The sequence below is a fragment of the Podarcis muralis genome, chromosome 7, assembly GCF_964188315.1.
Source record: "Podarcis muralis chromosome 7, rPodMur119.hap1.1, whole genome shotgun sequence".
In the NCBI taxonomy this organism is placed as follows: domain Eukaryota; kingdom Metazoa; phylum Chordata; class Lepidosauria; order Squamata; family Lacertidae; genus Podarcis; species Podarcis muralis.
Genome location: NC_135661.1, coordinates 41,243,816 through 41,266,531, shown reverse-complemented (window position 1 = coordinate 41,266,531; position 22,716 = coordinate 41,243,816). Strand labels below are relative to the sequence as shown.

The 22,716-nt window shown below is 46.9% G+C and overlaps 1 protein-coding gene across 2 annotated transcripts in view; it reads left to right on the top strand.

Annotated features, from left to right (window-relative positions):
• Nucleotides 1-2,249: 2,249 nt before the first annotated feature.
• GSE1 (Gse1 coiled-coil protein) overlaps nucleotides 2,250-22,716 on the top strand; it is a 374,856-nt gene continuing 354,389 nt past the window's right edge. For both annotated transcript variants that reach the window (XM_028740044.2, XM_028740043.2), the window contains exon 1: nucleotides 2,250-5,402. In XM_028740044.2, coding sequence (XP_028595877.2) covers nucleotides 3,060-5,402 — 2,343 coding nt within the window. In that variant the 5' untranslated portion in view covers nucleotides 2,250-3,059. The remainder of the gene's footprint in view (nucleotides 5,403-22,716) is intronic.

Below are 22,716 nucleotides of genomic sequence, written 5' to 3'. Positions count from 1 at the left end.
TGATGCAACTCCTCCTTTTAGGGCTCGTCCACACTTTGCTTGTCCCATGCCTAAAAAGCATGGGTCCAATTGGTTTTCTGTTTGTCCTGCTGCTTTCCCTAGGAAAACCCCTTCTTTACCGCTGAATCAGAGCAGACATCAATCCACAGAAAACTCAATTGACATTTCCTCCAATTTAATGGTAAAGAGTGAGTTTTCTGAGAAGTAAGTGATGGGGCAAGCAGAAATGTGGACAAGCCACAAGGCAATGCATAAGAGGCCACCTTACTGGTGCCAAAATGAGTCTTTGCTAAGGCAGAAGAGAGCTAGTTGTGAAGGAAATGTGATCAGTTTAAAAAGATGTGAAAGTAAAAGTTGGTTAAAGTTTTCCAAAGTGTAAACACAGGAGAGTAAAACTGTTTTGCTGGGTCAGGCCATGGCCCATCTAGTTCTGCATTCTGTGTCTAATAGCAACCAGCCAGTTGCCCTTCAAAGCTCACATGGAAGGTATAAGGGTAAGAACCTGCCCCTAGAGTTGGTAATAGTTATATAAAAAAGGTAAAGGACCCCTGACAGTTAAGTCCAGTTGCAGATGACTCACTCTGGGGTTGCGGTGCTCATCTCGCTTTACAGGTCGAGGGAGCCGGCGTTTGTCCGCAGACAGTTTTTCCAGGTCGTGTGGCCAGCATGACTACCTTGGTATATAGAGGCAGTAGCCACTGATAAACCATGTCCTTCATGAAACTATTTCTTTTAAAACCCTAAAGCAATTGCCCATGGCCCCACTATACTTTGTTATAACCTTTTCCTTTCAGTCTACACAGCTCTAGAATGATGGCAAAACTAGCAACTTTTTGACATCTTGGAAAGTTATAGTGCAGATGGCTCTTGAATGAAATTACTCCTGTTCTGAGCAGAATTGTACTTAGTGGCTTTTTAAAAAAATGACACCCTCTATATTCTTTTATTTGGCACAGGAAGAACTACTCCAGAGACAAATGCTGCTGGGGTGCTTCCACATCAGCCTTTTTTTTTTTTCTGGAGCTGATCTCAGCCATTCACTCAGTTTTTACAGAGAATCCATATGGCATGGTTTCCAGATTTAAGCTACTCAATAGGTTGCTTGTCCTATTGTAAGACATGGTTTGCAGCAATTTCCCTGACTTTAAGTGCAATTGCCATGCCACCCTTTGACGTAGTGACTTTGACAAAGTGCTGTTGACTCATCTAGTGTGGAAGTGAGGTCAATGACCATGACACAGTTTGTGATGGCATTGCTGAAACCTGGATCTCTGCTTTTTTTTGCTTTACAACTGGGATGGGAAGCCTTATTTTTTTTAACCCAAGGGCTGAATTGCATCCTGGGCAAGCTTCTGGGGGCCACATGCTGGGGTGGGTGTGGCCAGAGGCAAAAGCAAGTAGAGCAGTGCATATGACTCTTACTTTGTATAGCAGACTGCATTCCAGCCATGCCAAAGTCAGAGGTTTCTACAGTCACACACCCTTCTCTGTGCTCCAGGAAGGCAAGGAAGAGGCATGATCACAGTTCGAGGACATATTTCAGTTATGCAAGAGCACTAAATGAGGGCATTGGAGCAAGGCTGGTGATGGGTGTGGCCTAGGGAGAGGGGTTGTGACCTGTCAAGAGTCTCAAGAGCCATTTAGAGAGACTGGCTGTTCTGCATCTTGCCTGTAGTTTCCCTTTGCACCACCACTATTTCTTGTTGATGCCCATCAAGCCCTTTCCAACAGGCCAGAGTTTTGTGGATCAGCTGAGAGAGGAGGCAGGGAATTAAATTTGGTTCCCAAACATCTGATTGGGGGTGGTGGCAGGATTTTTGTCTGTGTTGGCTGGATGTTCCTCCATTGCATTGCATTTTAAAACAGAATAATGAATATGTAGAAATAAAAACAAGCCCTTAATTTGCAAATGCTCTAACAGTTGGGCAGAGCTCTCCAGATGGGACTACAGCTCCCATCATTCCTGCTCACTGGCCATGCCAGCTGGAGCTGATAGGAGTTGTAGTCCAAATGCATCTGGAGGACACCTTCTTTGTTCAGCAATGTTTCTCCAATGTTACAGCATTATTGGGGGGCTATAAAACCAGAACATTTGTGGTATAAAAAGTTTGGGGAATTCAGCAGGAAGTGATGCACTGATTGGATATGAAGCTGTGCCACCACCCCAAAAATTTTGCAGGCTGAAATGTTATTAAAAGTGGGATGATAGCATTATGAGCACAAATATTATTAATGTGTAATAGAAAGAACTTAATAGGTAACTAGTCTTTGCTCCCGTTTGACAGATGAGAAAAGCAGAGGCTGAAGCAGCTGTACAGTCCAACAAACCACTCCAAGTCTTTAGTAAGAACTGGAACTTGAATGTTGCAGGTCCAAATGCAAACAAGAATCTTTCTACAGCCGCACGAACCTCTTTATATTCTTTCGGCTTCAGAAAGGTCTTGTGACTCAGGGCAGGCGACGGCCGCGAAGTTCCTCCGAAGCGGGGCTTTCCTTGTGTGATCGTTGGCCGCGAGCCTGAGCAAGGAGGGAGAAGAAGCCCTCCCTCCCTCCTCCTCCCAATGCAGATTTTGGCGCGCGGGGTGGGGGAGAGACAGGCGAGGGGGTTGGTTTATTGTGGAAGCCGCCGCTGCTGGTGGCGCGGAGGAGACCCACCTCCAGGGAGGGAGGGAGATGGCGCTGCCGAGTTCGCAGCCAAACTTTGCACAAGAGGCGGCTGCTGCTCCTCCACCCGGCCGAAGTTAGCTCTGGAGCGGGACGCGGCTGGCAACCGTCTCCAGCCTTTGCCCGCAGGAGCGCCCCACGCCAAAAAACAACCCCCCTCCGCCAGCAGCAGCCCGGATCCCAGTCCCTTCCCACCCATTCCTAAAGTGGCGGCGGCGGCGGCAGCAGCAGCAGCAAGTCTGCAGATGGGAACCAACTAATCGCAGCCAACTCCGGCAGTCCGTCTCCCTCCCAGAGCGTGTCCGGCCACCCGGCGCCTGCAGGATGAGCGATCAGCCCTGGGGAGCCTCCCGCAGCCGCCGCTCCCGCCCGGGCGGGGACTACCCGAGGGCAAAATGAGCGATTATCCGGAGAAGGAGGCGCCGATCTCGCGCAAGCAGCGCTTGATGGCCGCGATCGCGTCCGGGGACGAGCGTGCAGGAGCAGCGGCGAGTGGCAGCTGCTGTCGTGCCGAGTCCCCGGCGGCGTTGGCGGCGGCTGCCTCCGCCTCCTCCGACGCGGCGCTCTGCTGCTTCATCTGCGGCGGCGGGATCAGCCGGGGCAAGGAGCTGAAGCTGCAAGTGAAGTACCCCCGCGACAACCAGCCTTTTTTCCCTTTCCTGCAGCACCAGGAGCCGGCGCCCGGGGCGCAGGAGGTGACTCCGGAGGGCTGCGCTGTGGTGTGCGCCGTCTGCCGCTGCTTTCTGGGGGAGCAGTGGGACTCCTTCGAGAGAACGCGCACGCCGGTGGAAAAGCGCATGTATTGGCTGAAGCGGCCCTACCAGTGCGACGGGCCGGCGGGGGGGCCCGGCGGGCTGCGCAGGGGCCCCCAAGAGTGGAACCTCTCCTACGTGCTGGGCGCCGACGACGAGCGGCGTCCTAGTAGCAGCAGCGGCCGGAGCCTGCCTGCCGACGACGACGAGGAAGAAGCTTGCGGCGCCGGCGGCGAAGACTCTGAGCTTTCCTCTCTCTCTGACGCCGGTAACCTCTCGGAGCCTGACCTGCGTTCCCCCAGCCGGAACAGCGGCGCCAAAGGCAGTCCGGGTTACTGGCGCGTCAAAGAGCGCGCGGTGCCAAGCGCGCACATGGGGAGCCGCGCCAGTTACCGCGAGTGGAACCAGCCGCCGCCGCCGCCACCCCCAGAGGAGGCGGCGATGGCGGCAGCCCCCTTGCGCCCGGGGAACGGGCTGCCACCGGCAGAGAAGCCTCGGAGGAAAAGGCAGCGGCGGGCAAGACTCTGGGGAGCCGAGGCGCCGATTTGGAGAGCTGCTCACGGCGCGCCAGGGGGCAGCGGCGGGAGCGCACCGGGGGCCTTCAATACAGCAGGAAGAGGCGACGGGTTGGTGGGCAAGCGACCCCCGGGGGAAAGTGGCCGAGAGCTTTCCAGTTACTGCTCCTCCGAGGAGAGCGAGATCAATATCACCAGCGACGAGGAGCAAAAAGAGAATGGCAGCGCCCTCCTAGCGCCCAGACCTCTCTGGGGGGCAGAGCCGCCATCGGTAGGAGAAGTCGTTTGCTACGTTTGCGGCTCCCTCTTGACGTCTACTTCCCAGCACAGGATTCACGTGCAAAAGCAGGAGAAAGCCTCTAAGGCGCCTTTCTTCCCTTTCCTGTGGTTGCACAGCCCTCCTCCGGGGGCTTTACCCATCAGCACCGCTGGTAGCACCTTAGTGTGTTCTTGCTGCTTCGCTTCCCTCATGCAGCAGTGGCAAAGCTTTGAGTTGGCCAACGTGCCTGTCCTGCAGCGGCTCTATGTAGTACCTCTGAACGCTGTAGCCCCCAAGGCTAAGAGGGAGACTCTTCCAAGAGAGGAGGTACTGCCAGGACCCCTGCAGCTTCTCCAGGAAGCATGTTACCTCTGTGGGGAGGATTGCACCAAGGATGGCCGGTCAGTCTCTGCCAAGATCACCAACGGCAATGCCAAAACAACCATGCACTTCCCCTTCCTCAGCCTCCTTCCTTGCCCTCCAAATGCCAAAGGTCTCAACAAGCACTGGGAGGTCCATAGCTGTCGGAAATGTTATGGTGTGCTGCAGGACCTATGGGCCATGTACCGGGCTTGCCACAATGAGGAGTTCATCACTTCGGTGCAGAGCTTCCTGGGCAGGTATCACCAGGTCTTTTCAGCTGGGGAGTCCAACAGCATTGCCCGGCATCCTGGTTTGGCCAAAGTGGGCTTGGTGTCCATTTGCTACATCTGTGGAGCTGAACTGGGAGCAGGGAAGGAGTTTCACATCAGTGTCAACCCTCCAGGCCGCTTTGGCGAGAAGGAGCCATTCTTTCCATTCCTCACAGTTTACCCACCAGCTCCTCGGGCTAGGCCTGTCGATTCAACTGGAATAGTGGCCACATGTGTGCTCTGTTACCATGATCTCTTGGGGCAGTGGATGCAGCATGAAAGCAACCATTCCCCCCATCCAAGCAGCGCCTGGTCCAGGCAGTACAAAGTGGAGACTTTTGTCTGCTTCTTCTGCAGGCAAGAGAAGAAACGATGCCTTGGATTAAAAGCGGTGCAAGTTGCCAGGCTGCCAGTGTTCCTGTGCTCTTTACGGGTGCCTAGCAGCTTGCTGGTGGATGACGGTAAGCAGCTGACCATCGGAGCATGCGCTGAGTGTTCCGTACTGGTGCTGGCTGGCAAAAACACAGTGTCCAGAGATCTCTTTGCTGCACCTGCAATGGCACCAGCTTCTCTCCAAAAGGTAAGCTGCCTGGTTGACCTTCCAGTGGAACTGGAATTATCTGCTGTTGCTCTTCTGCGAGCTTTGGCTGGAGACAGGTGCCAAACTGTTGCTTTCTAGCAAACCAGCCGCTCCAGAGTCATTGACCTCATGACTCTAAAAACCCCCACCATGGATCTCTGTCAAGGTGTGTGGGAGAACTGTAAGCATGTATCTCCTTTTTTTTAAGCAAGCACTGGCTGCTGGAAGGCTTTCTCTTAGGTGACTCACTCAAGACCAGAAGCTAACAAGAATTCTAATGCTGGTGCCATTCTACTCCTGCTACAAAATCCTATTAGGGATTAGCTTCAACATTAGCTTTTTAGAGCCGTAAGAGAACTCCACAGTTTCCCAACTATGATGCAAAGTGCTTTTTTCCTGAGGTGTTTTTCTGTTAATGGGCATATCAGGTGGTCCCCCCCCCCCCCGTGCTAATTCATGTATCTTCAGAATACAGGTACAACGGCTGGAAAGAATCCCAGAAGCAGAGCCATGGTAGGCTGTGGCAGCGCAATGCAGAGTTCCATGTCACAATAAACTAATTAGTAGTGCACAGGACTTTCTGGAGGGCACTCCCATGCACACTTATGGTTTAGGTGCCTTAAAAGAGTGAATCTACAGAAGTTAGTAGTCCACCAAATGTGGGCTAAAAGCCGTCCCCTCTCCTCCATGGCTGTTTTGCTCAGCATTTAAATGTTCTTGTCCAATTTGTCACTTACGCTAGGAATTTGTGGCTTAACAAGAAAACATTTGTAAATCATACTTGCCAAATAGCCTGAAGGCAGGTCCTGAGGTGGCTGAGTGGCTGTTAGAAAGCTGATTATAGTGCTTTTAGTGCTTTTTATTTTATATACTAGCTATTTACATTTCACTAGTTGCTTAGTCTTCCAGGTGTGCAGTTCAGCTCCACAGTGTGCAGATGTCCCGATCCTCGTCTTGCAGCAGATTCGAAAGCATTATGGGTAAGGGGGGGGGGTCTAATCCCTGCCAGTCAGTTCAGTGTGGAAGGTGGGAAAGTAATGGGAATCAGGCTTCCAAATAAACCTGTGAGCAACCAGGAATGCCAGTAGATATATTTCTATACCGTCCTTAATCCAAGGATCACAGGGTGGTTTACCATATAAAAACAAGAAAATGCATGACATAGTAACAAAAACAATAATAGATAATAGATTGTTTAATTAGATAAAGGCCTGAGAAAAGAGGAATGTTTTTGCCTGGTGCCTAAAGATATGCAACAAAGGTGCCAGGCAACCCTCCCAAGGGAGAGCATTCCACAAGCAGGGAGCCACCACAGAAAAGGCCCATTCTCATGTTGCCACCCTCCTGACCTCTTGTGGAGGAGGCACACTAAGGACCTTGGATGATGATCACAGGGTCCAGGGCTGTGGGAAGAGACCATTCTTATTCTTACTGGCCTGCCCCTGTGCCTCTTTAACACCAGCCTAACATGTACAGATCCAACAAATGAAGTTTTTCTGTTTTGTCTGCATGCTAGGAAAGGCTTCGCTCGCTAAATGTCTGCCATATCAGCTGCATGTTTTGGAAATGTGGCAAATTATGTGGTAGGGTTTTGTGTGTGGGGTGAGCAATTTGCAGTCCTTTTAAAGCCAAAAAGTGAAACTTGCCTTCATACAGGAGTATGCAGAAGACCAGGGTTGACATGCAAATGCACTTCTCATTGAATATGGGAGAGAGAAAAATTTTTTGATGCGCTCTTAGGTAGTAGTTGCTCAGTATGTTCCAGAGTGGCAAAGATCTGTCATTTCTATGCAATAGCAAGTTTCCTTCCTTGCCTTAAAGACACCATAGAAATTTGCTTTTCTGATTGGAGGTACAGTATTCATTCATATTCTTATCTCTTGGCATTCAAAATCCTCATGAGTGTGTGGTCATCTCTGACTATGATGCAACCTCTCCCCATTGCATACAATTAGAACAGCATGTGACAATGACTTCCTGCAGGAATAGCCTCTGTCATTTCTGTGGTTTTGCACATTGCAAGGGGGACAGGGAAGAGAACACATGGATAAATCACACCTCCTATTTGGGTATGTTTAGGAAAAATTGCCATGGAGGAAGTCTTGTGTTGACTACCTGGTAAGATGTGTGAGAGTGACCCCCACATATCAGACTCTCCTATCTAGCTCCCAGGGCAGAGTCTGAAGGTGTGTGATTCAGCAACCTTGATGAAGCTAATGAGATCTAGGTCCAAGCGGGAGACTGCTTGGGAACTTTATGTCTGTCACCCTGAGTGCCATCATGAGAGAAATGCAGGATATAAATGCAATGAAATATATTATCTCCTCATGGGAGAGATAGTTTGCACTAACATGTTAATCCTAAACTAAAGAAAGTGATAGCAGAATTTATGGGGGGAGGAAACTTGATAATGGGTGAAGCTGATTTCAAGAGTGTTTCTGTAACCAGATTTCTGAAATATGGCATCAGCATTGCTTTAGCAACAATCGCAGTTGTTCAGCTTAAACCACTTGTAGAGTGTTGATTTCCAAGTCATGCAGGCAGACGATGAAGTGGCCTCAAAGCTATTTAGTGCTTGCTTGTGGACCCTTAAAGGATTGGACTATCAATGGTGACATATTTCTTGGCCTCAGAGCCAAGCTTTTGAGAGAGCCCAAATAAGCATGCTCCCTAAGATAGGAACTCCCAGTCTGCCAGCAAATGGAAAAAACGGAAGCCCCAGGATCCTTGAAGGAGGTGTTTCCAAGCTGACTGGCTTCTTTCCCTCCCTGTGGGAATGTGTCTTTTTAATCTGAAAGTCAGCTGTGTAAGGGGGGGAGAGATTTTCATGCTCCTATGACTTAAGAAGCCTTCCAGAGGGCTGTTTGCTTTTCATCTGAGCTTCCATCCCCTTGGCTAGAGAGGACAGCTGCTGATAATAAACTCACGACAGGCCTTAACGAATGACATTGCAGGACTGTAATAAAATGTGATCTAATATTTGAGCTGCCTTCCTAAACCTGGGCTCACCATTTGAGTCAGCCCCACTGTACAGAGGCTGCTGTAGTACAGTGGTACCTTGGGCTACATACGCTTCAGGTTACATACGCTTCAGGTTACAGACTCCACTAACCCAGAAATAGTGCTTCAGGTTAAGAACTTTGCTTCAGGATGAGAACAGAAATCGTGCTCTGGCGGCACGGCGGCAGCAGGAGGCCCCATTAGCTAAAGTGGTGCTTCACGTTAAGAACAGTTTCAGGTAAAGTACAGACCTCCGGAACAAATTAAGTACTTAACCCGAGGTACCTCATTTTGCCTTGAGCCGGTGGGGCTAGCAGTCCTCTTTTGAACAAGCATTGGTGTTTAGCATGGTTGTTCAAATCAGCTCTGGGGAACTTTGCAGCTCCAGACTTAAACAAAGCCTGTGGTTGCTTCAAATCAGTACATGTGAAGTTCAGTACAGTGGTACCTCGGGTCCAGCATCTTCTCACAGTGGCCAACCAGATGCCCATTGGAAACCCAAAAGCAGGACCCGAGTGTGCTGCAGCCCTTTCCACATTTGTGATTCTCAGCAAATGCCATTCAGAGGCATACTGCCTCCAATAGTGGGGATAGGAACATAACCATTGAGACTAGTAGCCACTGATAACCTTCTGCTCCATATATTTGTCCAATCCTCTTTTAAAGCCATACACTACACCTTGGGGAAATCAAATCCCAGAGTTTAACTATGCCCTGAGTGAAGAAGTGCTTTCTTTTGTCTGTCCTAAATTTTCTAACATTCAGTTTCATTGGATGTCCATGAGTTCTAGTGTTATGAGGGAGGGAGACAACTTTCATCTAACCACTTTCTCCACACCATGCATACCTTTGGTTCCCTAATCCCACTGTTCCTAAAACTACTGTGTAAATCCCTCTGTTTCTCTCAGTGATTCATAATGTGTTTGTTGTTCCCTTTTATCTTCCCAAGTGAGCCCTCTGTCTCTTAGGTTCTCTGTCCCTTAGGCAGCGGAGGCTGCTGCCCCACCAACCTCAGCCTGTGCTCAGCCAGCCCCCACCTGCCTGCCTCTTACTTGCATCCAGTCCAGGGGGTGGCATTGGCTTACTCCTCTTTAGTCCCAATGCTGCCCTTGTAGAAGTCAGCAGGGAGGAGGTTGGGGACAAAACTGGAATTAGTTGCCTCTGGCTGTCCTGGGCTCTGGTTCGGCTAACTTTTGATCTCCCTTGCATTCTGCTTTACCAGTCCTTGTGATCACCAGTCATCTCTGCTTCTAGGACCTCCTCCCAGTCAGCCATCTAGGCCTGAGCCAGCCCCCACGCAGCTCCTCCTTCCCTAAGTACTGCATGGGGCTTTAATCCCAGTCAAACAGACAGCTATCTCTTCTATCCCAGAAGTTGGACTGTGAACCTTTTGTTGCTTTGTTCCCCAAGTAATTGGAATGTTCCATGCCAGCGCTCTGGCTCAAACAGTTGCTGTCAGATGCATCATTGCCTCAAACTCAATACAGTACAGATATCTGTGAAATGGGAATGTATCTGTACGTACTCTGTATCTATCTGGTGTGTTTTGTAAGTGTTCGAATGCTTAGTGGTGTTCAGGCAAAAAGAGCTTTTTATCTAAACTATTGATCTGTTTCTTGTTTTGCCATTGCTAGGGTTGCTTTGACTGAGCACCTTGCTGGATTTTATTTCAGAGACTGACCAGCTGGGGTTGCTTGTGGGTCAGGCTTCCCCAAAGGAGATGGTGTTTTGGAGAGACTACTGTGTCTTACTATTTCTGCTCCAAAGGACATAAAGTACTTCCTCATACAGTGCAATTAAAATATGAAAGTAAAGCTGCTATCCAACAGGGAAACTGACAAACTAGCCAGCAAAACAAAGAGCCAAGTGGAAAACCTGTGCCTTGCAACACCCTCCTCAATGCTTAAAAGATTACATTGGGCAGGGTGAGGAAATCCATATATATCTTGTGGGGAAGTTTGCTTTGCAGCCTTGAAGCAATGGATGTGAAGATTCTAATCCTGGTTGTGGCAGTTCTCGCTTTTTAGAGTAGGAGGAGCAGGGGTAGATAATTTTATTTGTAAAATTTGTATATCACTTAATTGCCAAAACTATTTACACATAATCTTAAGTATGCATTCAAATATTCAATAAAAGTCAGAAGTTAAAACAAGTTGACCTCAAAAAATCCAACTATACATACAACATACACTTTCACACACACACACACACACACACACACACGTGCACTCACGCACATATATGAAAATTACCTATTAAAATGCTTGTTAGCCTTACATTTCTGGGCAAACAAGCAGAGCCAGCATGGGAGCTGCTATGAGGCGAGACAGTCATCAGGGGGTCTAATTTGGCCCTTAAGTCCATTTACCCTGAAACCCTGCCCATGTGCCAATCAGCTGACGCAACTTTGATGTGTGAGTGATGTCAGCTGATGGGCTAGGGTTGGTGGGGCTCAGTTCTCTGTTGGCTGCACCTGTCAGTTTCCCACAGGGAGCTGGCATGCACAGCCAAAGCAGCAGGGTTTAACCCCCACTTATCAGCTGATGAATGTGTGTGTGTGTGTGTGTGTGTGTTAAACCCTGCTCAGTTTGGCTGCAAATGTCAGTTCCCTTGCTGATGAGCGGAGAGTTCAGTCTTGCTTGGTGCTGTTTCTCCAGTTTGTTCTCTGTAGAGGGTAATCATGACCCCTGCAAAGAGTTATCATGACATCAGATGACTAACAGGGGGGTGGCCACTTGTCAAAGTTGGCCTGTGGGGGTTGGAGGAGATAAAGCTCTGCTCCACTGGGTCAAAATGTTTTCCTATGCCTGCTTGAAGATACATGAGTCCCATGTTGTATACAGCCCAGATAGGGAATGTGTGTGTCACCAGTCATTATCATACTACAACTCTAGTAATCCCCAACCGATGTCCATGCCAGCTGGTATTGCTGGGAGTGGAGTCAACAAACACCTGTTGGTTCTCCACCCTAGAGGTAGGACTTCTTGGGGAGGGACCACAATATGCTGCATGCCAAAGCTACTAGAGTCAGTTGCCAGTAAAAAGGGCAGATAACAGGTGACTAGAGTTACCTTCCTCTGCGTGAGATCCTGGAGAGTCACTGTCAGTCAGAGCAGGTAACACTGGGTCAGTTGGGCAGAAAATATGACCTGGGGAAAGGGAGCTTCCTATGTTCTGCTCACAGTAGTCGTCTTGCTTGCTGTAGGTGCTTTATACGAAGAGTTCTCTTCTATCTGGTGTGGCCTAGGAATGTACTTTGCTGTTCCTTTATGCTTGGCAGGCTTCTAGCATTTGCAAGCATTTCTCTTTCAATTTGCTGGGGCAGCTGCTGAAGGAGTCACAGGATCAGCACACACTGCCTGCCTTCAGGAGGCTGAGACAGAGAAACAAATGTGATTGATGTGTGCTGCATAGGAATCCTCTGGAAACAGCCCCTCTTATAACTGCAGCAAAATGCACAACGGGACTATAGCTCAGTGGCAGAGCATCTGTTTTGCATGTAAACGGTGCCAGGTTAAATCTCTGATACCTCCAGGTAGGGCTGGGAATGTCACCAATCTGAAATCCTGGAGACCTGCTGCCAATCTGTGTAGGCCAGTGTTTCCCAACCTTGTGCCTCCAGATGTTTTTGGCCTACAACTCCCATCATCCCTGACTAGCAAGACCAGTGACAAGGGATGATGGGAATTGTAGGCCAAAAACAGCTGGAGGCACAAGGTTGGGAAACACTGGTGTAGGCAATACTGAACAAGATGGGCCAATGGCCTGATTTGGTATAGGGCAGCTTCCTGTGTTACCATTAGTGTAGAGAAACCCTTACGTGTTTTTTGTTTTTACATTTGAGTCAGTGTTGCCCCATAAACTTAAATTTGAGTTACATGTGCTTGCCACCTGGCTTTGGGCAGGTAGCTGATTCTCAGCCTCAGTCTGCAAATGGGATTGGCCTGCCTAGTTTGAGAAACACTGGCTTGGTTATTATTATTATTATTATTATTACTCATACCCCGCCCATCTGGCTGGGTTTCCCCAGCCACTCTGGGTGGCTTACAGCACATACAAAAACATAGTAAAACGTCAAACATTACAAACTTCCTGATACAGGGCTGCTTTCAGATATCATCTAAAAGTTGTGTAGTTCTTCATCTCCTTTACATCTGATGGGAGGGCATTGCACAGGGAGGGTGCCACTGCCGAGAAGGCCCTCTGCCTGGTTCCCTGTAACTTCACTTCTCATAGTGAGGGTACTGCCAGAAGACGCTTGCAGGAGAACCTCAGTGTCTGGGCTGAGCAATGGAGACACTCCAGATGTACTGGACCAAGACTGTTTAGAGCTTTAAAAGTCAGCACCAACACTTTGAATTGTGTTCAGAAATGTACTGGGAGCCAGTGAAGATCCTTTAGGACGGGTGTTACATGGTCACCAGCCTAGCTGCCTTATTCTGTATTAGTTGTAGTTTTCAAGTCACCTTCAAAGGTAGCCCCACGTAGAGCACATTGCTGTAGTCCAAGCGGGAGATAACAAGAGCATGTACCAGCCCAGTGAGACAGTCTGCAGGCAGGCAGGTAGGGTCTCAGCTGGCATACCAGATGGAGCTGGTAGACAGCTGCCCTGGACGCAGAATTGACATGCACCTCCATGGACAGCTGTGAGTTCAAAATTTCTCCCAGGTTGTACACCTGGTCCTTCAGTGGTACACTTAACCCATTCAGGACTAGGGAGTCCCCCATACCCACCCACCCCCTGTCCCCCCAAAACAGTACTTCTGTCTTGTCAGGATTCAACCTCAATCCATTAGCCGCCATCAAACCGCCTCCAGACACTCACACAGGACATTCACTGCCTTCACTGTTTCTGATTTAAACAAGAGGTAGAACTGGGTATCATCTTCATACTGGTGAACACCCAGCTCAGACCCTCAGATAATCTCTCCCAACAGCTTCATACAGATGTTGAAAAGCATGGAGTAGAGGACAGAGCCCTGAGGCACTCCACAAGTGAGAGGGTCTGAACACTCATTCCCCAACAACATGGCCTAGGAGGAAGGAGCGGAACCACTGCGTAACAGTGCCCCCAGCTCCCAACTCCCCTAGACGGTCCATAATGATACCATAGTCAGTGGTATCAAAAGCTGCTGAGAGATCCAGCAGAACTAGGAAACAGCTTTCACCTCTGTCCCTAGCCTGCCAGAGATCATCAACCAGCACGACCAGGGCAGTTTCAGTCCCATGATGAGGCCTGAATCCCAGTTGGAAGGGATCCAAATGGTCCATATCCTCCAGGTGTGCCTGGAGCTGTTCAGTGACCACATGCTCAATCACCTTGCCCAAGAATGGTAGATTTGAGACCATAGCTTGTTTGATGGTCTGAATCCTGTATAGCAGCCTAACTATAGTTTGCTTACTGCCAACAAACTGTGTTCTGAAGCCATGATTCTAGATTCAGGTTGGTAGCTGTGTTGGTCTGACTCGAAATAAAAAAATAAAAAATTGTCCAGTAGCACCTTATAGACCAACTAAGTTTGTTCTGGTATAAGCTTTCGTGTATCTGAAGAAGTGTGCATTCACACAAAAGCTTATACCAGAAACTTAGTTGGTCTATATTAAGGTGCTACTGGACAATCTTTTATTTATTTTTATTCTGAAACCATGGTTTGTTGTTGGATTGTGAACCTTGGTTTGTTTTAACTTTGACATCGTATTAAGTGTGAATCCAGCTTGATTCCTTAATGATAGCTAATTAAGCCACAAAAGCAAATTGCAAGATCAGCTGGAAAGCAAAACAAGCTTTCAAAATCTTTCTTTAACATTGCCAACATTTTTCCAGCCTTTTATCAAATTTCCTCTGACAGTCAGGAATCCAGCAGGCAAACTTAGCATTTCATCTCCATGCTGCGGAAAGAAAACGTGCTGCTGAATTTCCATCCTTACTTTAATTGTGTTAAAGGAACGTCAGAAAAGGAAGCAACATTCTAATTTCCTTCTCCTTGGACCTATGGGCTTTATCAGTTTCCCTCTTATTTAATTAAAGAATTTTTATCCCACTCTTCAGTCCCCAAAGCCTACCAGAGCAGTTTGCAGATTACTAAAAATAAAACAGTTCCAGATGTGAAGTTTACAATATAAAAAGAACACAACACAGAAGGAAAATAAATTGGGAGGGAGGAAAAATAGACCAACTCAGGTACCAGTTCTTTTTTACAAATTCTTATAATACCCAGCTGGGGTGGAGAAGGTCAAGAAAAGGAGGAGCCAAAACCTACTGATCTCTCAGATCTCTCAGCCATCCTCTGTTATTGCCTGGTGAAATGGCTGCTGCCATATTACAGTTGATGGAGGGAGGATCCTGGCTTTGAAGCAGAGCTGGTGACGGCTCTCTATTCCCTCCCTGTTCTGCTGCAGTTTGATGACAGTGCTGTCTCTTCCGTTTGGGGCTCCTATAGTTGGGCACACAGAACCATCCTCCTGCATCCAGGTGCATCTATTTTTTCCTGCAGTCACTTTTCAGTCGTCCTCAAGGACTGTGTAGAGCAAAACAGCACACTTAAGTTTTTATATATGCTCTGTTACAAAGTGATTCCTCTATCACATGGGGAACAGGGCATGTAAGTGTTGGGCTAAATAAATCATAATTTAATGTACCTTAAGAGGTTCTGCTTCAAGTTGTACTTTCTTTAGAGTGCTGCCTTTGGAAGTTTTGTGATCCTTTTAAAATTTAAAGCTTGATGAGAATAAATGTTTAAAATGCTGGTGGCTTCAAATGCCAGAATTGGGGTTGTACATTTAATTAGACAGATATTAAATAATCTTCATCGTATTGAGGGGGAACACCATACATTGTTGGAGTCCATAGAAAACATCAGTGCCTAGGGTCCCTGGGCCATCTTCAAGTAGGATTGGGAAAAATTCCAGGCAGCTGCTGCCAAGCAGTGTAGGCAATACTGAGCTAGAATGTTTTGACTCTGTGTAAGGCTGCTTTGTATATTCCTATGGCATAGGTTATGATTTGTTTGGTCATCTGTGGGGCAACTCATGGTTAAATCATGGTTTGTTCTTGGCTTCAGCTTAGCATTATGTTCAAATCATGCCCTTGAATTCAAGACTGTTACACCCCACCCCAATCTCCATGAGTGGTGTGAGATTCCAGGGGTTGCTGGTTTACTTACCACAGTCTGTGTTTCCTTTGGGGACAGTGAGACAGCAGAGTCTGTGGTGTCTTTATGCTATATGGTTTATTTTCACATATTTGCAACCGGTGTCCACATGGAGAGAGTGCATCCCAAGAGGGTCCTGTTCCCATTATTGCTGCAGCCTCAGATTCCAAGGGACTCCATACATCATGTCTGACCTCCAGCTTGCAAAATAGACACTTTTTCCTTTTTGCTTACCTCATTGCTCACAGCAATTCTGGAAACTTTCTCCTCCCAATTCTGGGATTGTCTTTTGCTAATTACCCAGAGCTCAAGGTGAAGTCTCCCAACTCTGTGTCCGGCAGAGAGTCTTCTGCCTTGCTGATGGCTTTCTTGATGGGTTAATGGCTCAGTATTTGTTTCATAATGGCCAATTCCCAGGCGATTCCTTACTCAGGAAAACAAGTCCATCCTGTATTTTTGTACTGCTAAACCCATTGATTAAACTCCAACACATACTAAAGCTAGGAATTATGAGGTTTCTTAAATTCTAACTCCTTTACTGAATCCAGAGCTTTTAGGGGAACCTTGCCCCGCTCAAACTTGTAACAGTACTATAGCACAGACATGTAAAAAGCCACCTTTCTACTGGCTTGTAGCAAGTTTTAATCAACATAGGAAATCAAGAAGCTTAATTTGGGCTATGAAAAAAGAGTTTGTTGACTGGGAGTTTACTTGCAAGTCTGTTGTAGAATGGAGTGAGCTGCTTTTGTGTTCTGTAATAGACCCAGTGGTGAAAGTCACTGCCTGGTCCTCTTCATTCAGGAATTTTCTGTATCTCCTGATGCCCCTGAAGCAGATAAGATGTTTGGGTTCCTTTTCCTGCTGCCTTTTCACTTGCTGTTTTTCTTAAACTGGGCTTTCCTTTCTTGCTCTGGCTAATGTCAGGAGTTCATGGAGGGCTTATATGCAGAACATACATATTTCTACCAGGAAAGGGAACAGGTGCTGCTGGAGTCTTTTACCCACACATGAAGTATTGCAGAGTACATCTGTCATCGCATGAATGTCAGCAGGAGACACTCACATCTGTTTCCCTGTAGCATTTGTTATCAAGAAGGAAGGGATTGTGGGGAGGAAGGGAGGGTGGGGAGAGAAATAAGAGCTCAGCATGTCACTTAAGCAAAGCAGTGGCACTTTGCCACCAGAGTGTTTGTTCAGGACTTCAGGTGGTCTTCTGTCCCCAACGTTTTCCACTTATCGAATGCAGGCATCATTTCTTGGCCCTTGGGGTGCGTATGTGAAATGTGGGTGGGTGGGAAATGGGTTGTCATGTGTCACAGCACTGTAATTTCTCCACCCTCCTCGTCTCTTTGGCATGCTGTAGTGCTGCCGAACAGCAGTTCCTGCTTGTTTTGGCAATGAGGAGAGCATCTGCTTCAAGAAAGGCACATGGAAAAACTTCCACTTTGGCTCTGTCGGCTGACTCACAGTTCTGAACTTGCAACTCTCCCAAGTACCTTTCATGCAAGGAAGTGAGTGAAAGATGAAGGGCATGGGGGATAGTGGGAAACACCATACAAGGGCCAAGCAGAGGCAAGGTGCTGTGTAACAATAGAGTTGGGAAACCAGTGAAGCCCCTGCCAGTTTTTCCAGCCCCAACTCATATACAGAAACCCCAGGACAGTTTCTATATAAAACTATTTTTTCTTTGTGTTTACTAGCTGGATTGTTGGAGATGCTAGTTTTTATTTAGGAGACAGCCGGGGCTCTTTTGGAGTGCATTTTCGGCTAATTGGGCAAGTCTATTCTCCTCTTTTGGCTGATGTTCTTTTGATGGTTCTTGTCTCTTGTAATCATGTAAAAAGGCCTTTTGGTTCCACACAAACCAGACAGTGCCTCTAAAAAGGTTGCTCCCAAGTCCTCTTTCTGTCTGGAAGAGGGCAAAAGACTGGATAATGCTGTATTGACTGATTCATGAAGACCAATAAGTCTCCCACTTCTTTTGCAAGTTTGCCCCTTTTTAATTTTTTTTGTCTGTGCTTTGTTAACACTTAAAAATTCCAAGCACACCTCAAGGGTTCGGGTTGGGAGTAAAAGTAGGGCAATTGCTTGATAGAAATTTTCTTTTCTTTTAAAAGGCCAGTACGCCTCAACAAATCCTGAGTCAAAGCCTGCTTTTTGTAAAGATTAATCTCCTTTCCTAGTACAATGGGCCATCCTTAGCACAAAAGTTCCTTTTACATAATTTTCCCAGCAAAGAAATGGGGTTGCCCATTTAGACAGGGTGCTCCCCAGCAACCTCTGTGTCAAGGGAAATGGTAAGTGAAAGAGAGAACACATCAGTAGTGGAAACATATTTCAGGCAAATCCATGCCAGCACCATGTTTTTGCAAGGCTGAATTCATATTTTAGATTCCCAGGCAGTGCCATCAAATTTTTAGGGGGGCAGGAGCCTCTGTTTGGGGTGGGAACAGTTAGCAAGGAAGGAGATTCTGTCTCCATTATCATTCCTAGGCCTAGGGCGCCTCTCCAGATGTCTTTTTTATTGGGTATACATGACGATTTGTACTCATGATAGTATTGGGGTGGTTATATGCAATCCTGCTTTCAACATGGTTAGCACCTGCAACATAACAGCTTCATTTCCAATCATTGCATGTCCCTTTGCTTCCTGCTGAAGTCCGGTAACAAAGTTCCAGTTTATGTTGTCCTGCTTTTGTTGCAACAACTTTTGTTGTTGAAGAGCATCCCTTCAAATGGTCATAATGCAGTATATGACTGTTTAAATTATAGAGTACCTTGCTTGAGATAAAGTCCCCGTTGCCAGACCCAGAAAATATCTGTAATCCCAACCTACAACAGCAGACTACATTTGAAAGGGTTTTTTTCTTTTATGTTTTTATTTACCTTCCCTTCACTCTATGCAGCTTCCTTCTTTCTCTCTTTCCCCCCTCCTCCAAAGATGCTGCTGGTGTGATCCACCATAGATAAGGTCAGAGGCATCAGTATTTGGAACCTAGAATGCGTCATCGTCATCCTTTGCATTCGCTGCAGTTAATTCACAAGATCAGGTAGTTGCAAAGTTGACGGTGTGCCTGGGGGAGAGGCAGGCAAAGTGAAGATGTGTGCATCTGTTCTTTTCCAGGCCTGATGCCGAGGGACAAGGTGAGTGACAGTCTATGTGAACCTCCATAGCAGAGACCTGGTGTGGCATTTAAAGGCATCTCTGCTCTCGGATGTGATTGATGGGAGCTTGCAGGCCTGAGCGGCTGTAGGAGCAAATATGTCGATGTGGAACAGCTGGGAAAGGGCAGCCATGAAGGTCATGAAGCGCCTAGGAAGCCATTGGGGTGGGGGGAGAGCATCTGGGGATAACAGTGGCAGGTTTGCTGCAGCTGGGTGTTCTTTATGTTCCTGCAGAGCAGCCGGGGCTTTGCTGTTCTTTAGCTGGTGCCTGGAGGGGTGGGTGTAGAGGCTTGGCTGGGTTTAGTGGCCTTTTAAAAAAACAGAGGAATCCTGGACTGGTGGACATCTGTGTGCAGCACAACATTGTATGGGCAGCATGTAATAAGAATTGAGTGGCAATGTGATAGCATTAAAAGCTTGTTCTTGCCCGGACGGTGTACACAAAAAAGCATTCTGTATGGAATTGCATTCAGTGTAATTTGTTTTCAGCAGCCTTGGCTAACCTGGTTCCTTCCAAATGTTTTGGACTACAACTCCCATCAGTCCCACCCAGCACGTGCCAGCAAGAGCTCATGGGCGTTGTCCAAAGCATCTATAAGGAGCCAGGTTGGCAAAGTTTGGTTTAGAGGATGAGCTTGACATTTTGCTCATGCTCAGTGCCTGGCTCGTTAACATCTTGGGGGTTGAGAAGTAATTCTGCACTCAGTTGGCTACTGTGGATGATTTGAGAGCTTCTTTGCCCTCACAAATTATGTTGCTTATCACTTGTTCTAATTGGGAGCTGGTTTCTTTGCAAATACAGTTTTCTGCAGTGCACTTAATTTTCTGCTGGTGCCATATTGTGATCTGGGTTGCATGGGTTGATCTTTTGGATGGCCCTAGGAAGTAGCTGAGCTCAGGTGAACTTTGGCTCTTTTCTGTGGTTTTGTGTTCTGCCAGTCACATTCCATAAGAACATAAGTAGAGCCCTGGTGGATCAGGCCTGTGGCCCATCTAGTCTAGCATTTAGTTCTCACAGTGCCAACCAGATCCCTATGGGAAACCCGCAACCAGGATCTGAGCATAAGAACACTTCCCCTCCTGCGGTTTCCAGTAGCTGATATTCAGAAGCACTACAGCCTCCAACTGTGGAGGCAGAACATAGCTTCCATCGTGTCTAGTAGCCATTGAGGTCCTTTACCTCCATGAATGTCTCAAAATTTTGTGTCACTTTGGATCAGTGTTTCAAGGTCAGCAAAGATTCTGAAATGGCTTCTTATTAGCTTCTTTCCCATGCAGAAGTTTTATAAATTAGAATGAACACTTTAGAATAATGGTGCAATATTCCATTCACCATACTAGCATATATACCACTTCACTGCTTTTTTGATAAATGGTAGAGCCATTTAGTCTGAACTTGCCTTCCTTCCATTTCTTTCCTGAATTTTTATGGAGCATCTGGGCAACATCATTGCCAACCTCTTGCATTCTAGTTGTTTCTGTGTTGTCCTCTCTTGTTCTGTCAGAACTGATTTGAGGTGATTGTTTTTCACTTAACATGTAATTATAGTGTCAGTCTGGCAGTACAGACTGGCAAAGAAACAATGAGGTTTTTATTACTATTGTTTCTATAGTTAGAAGTTTCATCCTTGTAGATTCTGGTTTTCGTGATGAAGTGCCCCTAAAGTAGTGAGGTCCTGTTTCCTGTGTGTGTGCTAATTGCTTGTTTCCTCTCAGGTTATTTCCTTTTGATTTTTTAATTGTGAAATAGTGCTCCTTTGCAGGTATATACTTACCTGCACACCTCTCCTTGTTGATGTGAACACCGTGGCTAATGATGTTTATATTCACAGTTTCCCTACCACACCACTGTGGACTAAGGCATTGAGGGAGTATCACTGAAAGAGTTCAACAAATTGTTTTTTGACATGATTTTGATGAGCCCTCCATGCCAACCCTTTACGAGAGTAGGCAGACAGGGTGATGTTTTTTACCCTAGGACCCGGAGTTTTCTCTATATTCCTGATATTCTTCCAAGACCCAAGTCATTGAGCCAGAGCTTCCACAGCTGCTGTCTGCCATGAACCATCATTGGCAGAATTAGCAGCAGCAGGGCCCATCTTGTCTGTCTCTAGAGTTGTAGGAGCAGGAAAGGACAGTGAAGAAAGCTGTGTGTGGAGGGTGGCCTTTCTCCCATCCTCTGGATCCCCTGGGAAACTCAACAAACCTGCTGTACCTGGAACTGGGTGTGGAGAGTGCAGCTGAATGGAACACAGCTGTGAGCAGCATGAGGAAGTACTTTAAGCAAGTACCACCTTAAGCCTGTCATAAAAAACAAGTCTAAAGAGAAAGACTAGGGTGATGTCTGCTGTTTCCAGGAACTCTTCTCATTATCAGACTTTTGTGGGTGTGCTGAGAGTTTGTTTCGACTCATAAGTAAGGCTGATGGGTAGGGTGTGTCAGAAGGACAATGAATTCATATCGATAGATATTAGTAACTTTGTATTAATGTACTGTAGCTGTGTATTTTTGCAATATTTTGTTTGTTTTGTCTGTTGTTGCTTCAGTTTTCTGTACACTGCTTAAAGATACTTTTAATATATTAAGTGGTATAGAAATTAAGTCATCATTATCTCCCTGTAGGGAACAGCAACTGGCTAATTAAGGAGCAATTCAGTCATTAAAGCCACACCTTGCTGAATAGGAAGTAGTCATAAGAGAGAAGCTACTTATCAAAGTTACAGGGGATCTTTGCAGAATGGGACTTAATGTCTAAATAGACATTGTAGAAGGACCTTGTCTATGGGACAGGCCATGTCAGATAATACAGAGCTATATTAAATGCCATGTGGCGCCACATTTTAATTCTGCTTGTAGCTAATTGTAGAAAAGCAATACCTCAGCAGCACTAAAGGACCCTAGCACGAAAGCAACCTGACCCAAAGCTGAGATCAAATAGATGAGATTGTCTTCCTGTCAAGAAAAGTGATAGGTTTGACAAGAAGGTGATAAAGTGTGAAGTTAGGAGAATCCAAATGTTCTTTGATTTTAGCATAGATTGAAAAATATGATCCAAATTAGGGGTGACCATCCTCTTTTTCTGTCAAGGGCCATATTCCATTTGGGGTAATCTGTTGTGGGGGCTGCAAGCTCATAGTAGGTGGGGCCAAAGTCAAAAGTGGGTGAGGCAAGAACAAAGGTGGGTTAGCCCCACTTTTCTCTCTTTTTGTCACCTCTTTCCTCCCTGATCCCCCCGCCGCCACCCACATGAAGTTGGGTCAAAGGTGTCATTTGACACTAGAGCTTCAAGTTGCCCATTTCAGATCCAAGTGAATGCATGTGATGACTCACCAGGATTTATGGTCATAGTAATGGTGTCAAGGGGATAGGAACTAGAGGATTTCTAGAGCTGAAGTTCCAGTGTCACAGACACTCTTGATGCAGCAGCCCTCCTCTTGCAGCAAGTAGTGCATTGATTTTAAAAAAGAGTCCCTAAAGGGGTTGAAGCTTGGGGTGCAGCTCCTGCCTCTCTGTAGATATTTTGTGGGAAACCAAAGTAATTAAAGAAAGGGAGAATACAAGGGAAAGCTAAAGGTATGTGTGGGGAGACCCGAGCCTGTCTGTGTGGCTGGATCTCTGCTTGTTGGCAGGCAAGCTAATTGCTGCATTTCACAGCCCAGTAAAGCCCATCTGCTCTGTTCTCTGGCATTGCACGCATGCCCATCAAGCACATTAGGCCACCCAGCCTTGCAGATGGATCTGGGGAAGCTGAGCAGCCCAGGCAGAACCCCCTCACCTGCCCTCTCACGCTGTGGTGGATTCCAATGACGAGAAAGAGTTCTGCTTCTCCAGCTCTTGGGCGAAATCTCCAGGATGCATGAAGCACCCCCAGTTACATAGCAGGGTTGCTGTAAGGTTAGAACTGTACAGTAGTTAGTACTCTACAAAATGATATTGAAATAATAAAGGTTTGGGTGTGGAATATGATAATAACAGCAAGAATAATTTCATCAGTTCTC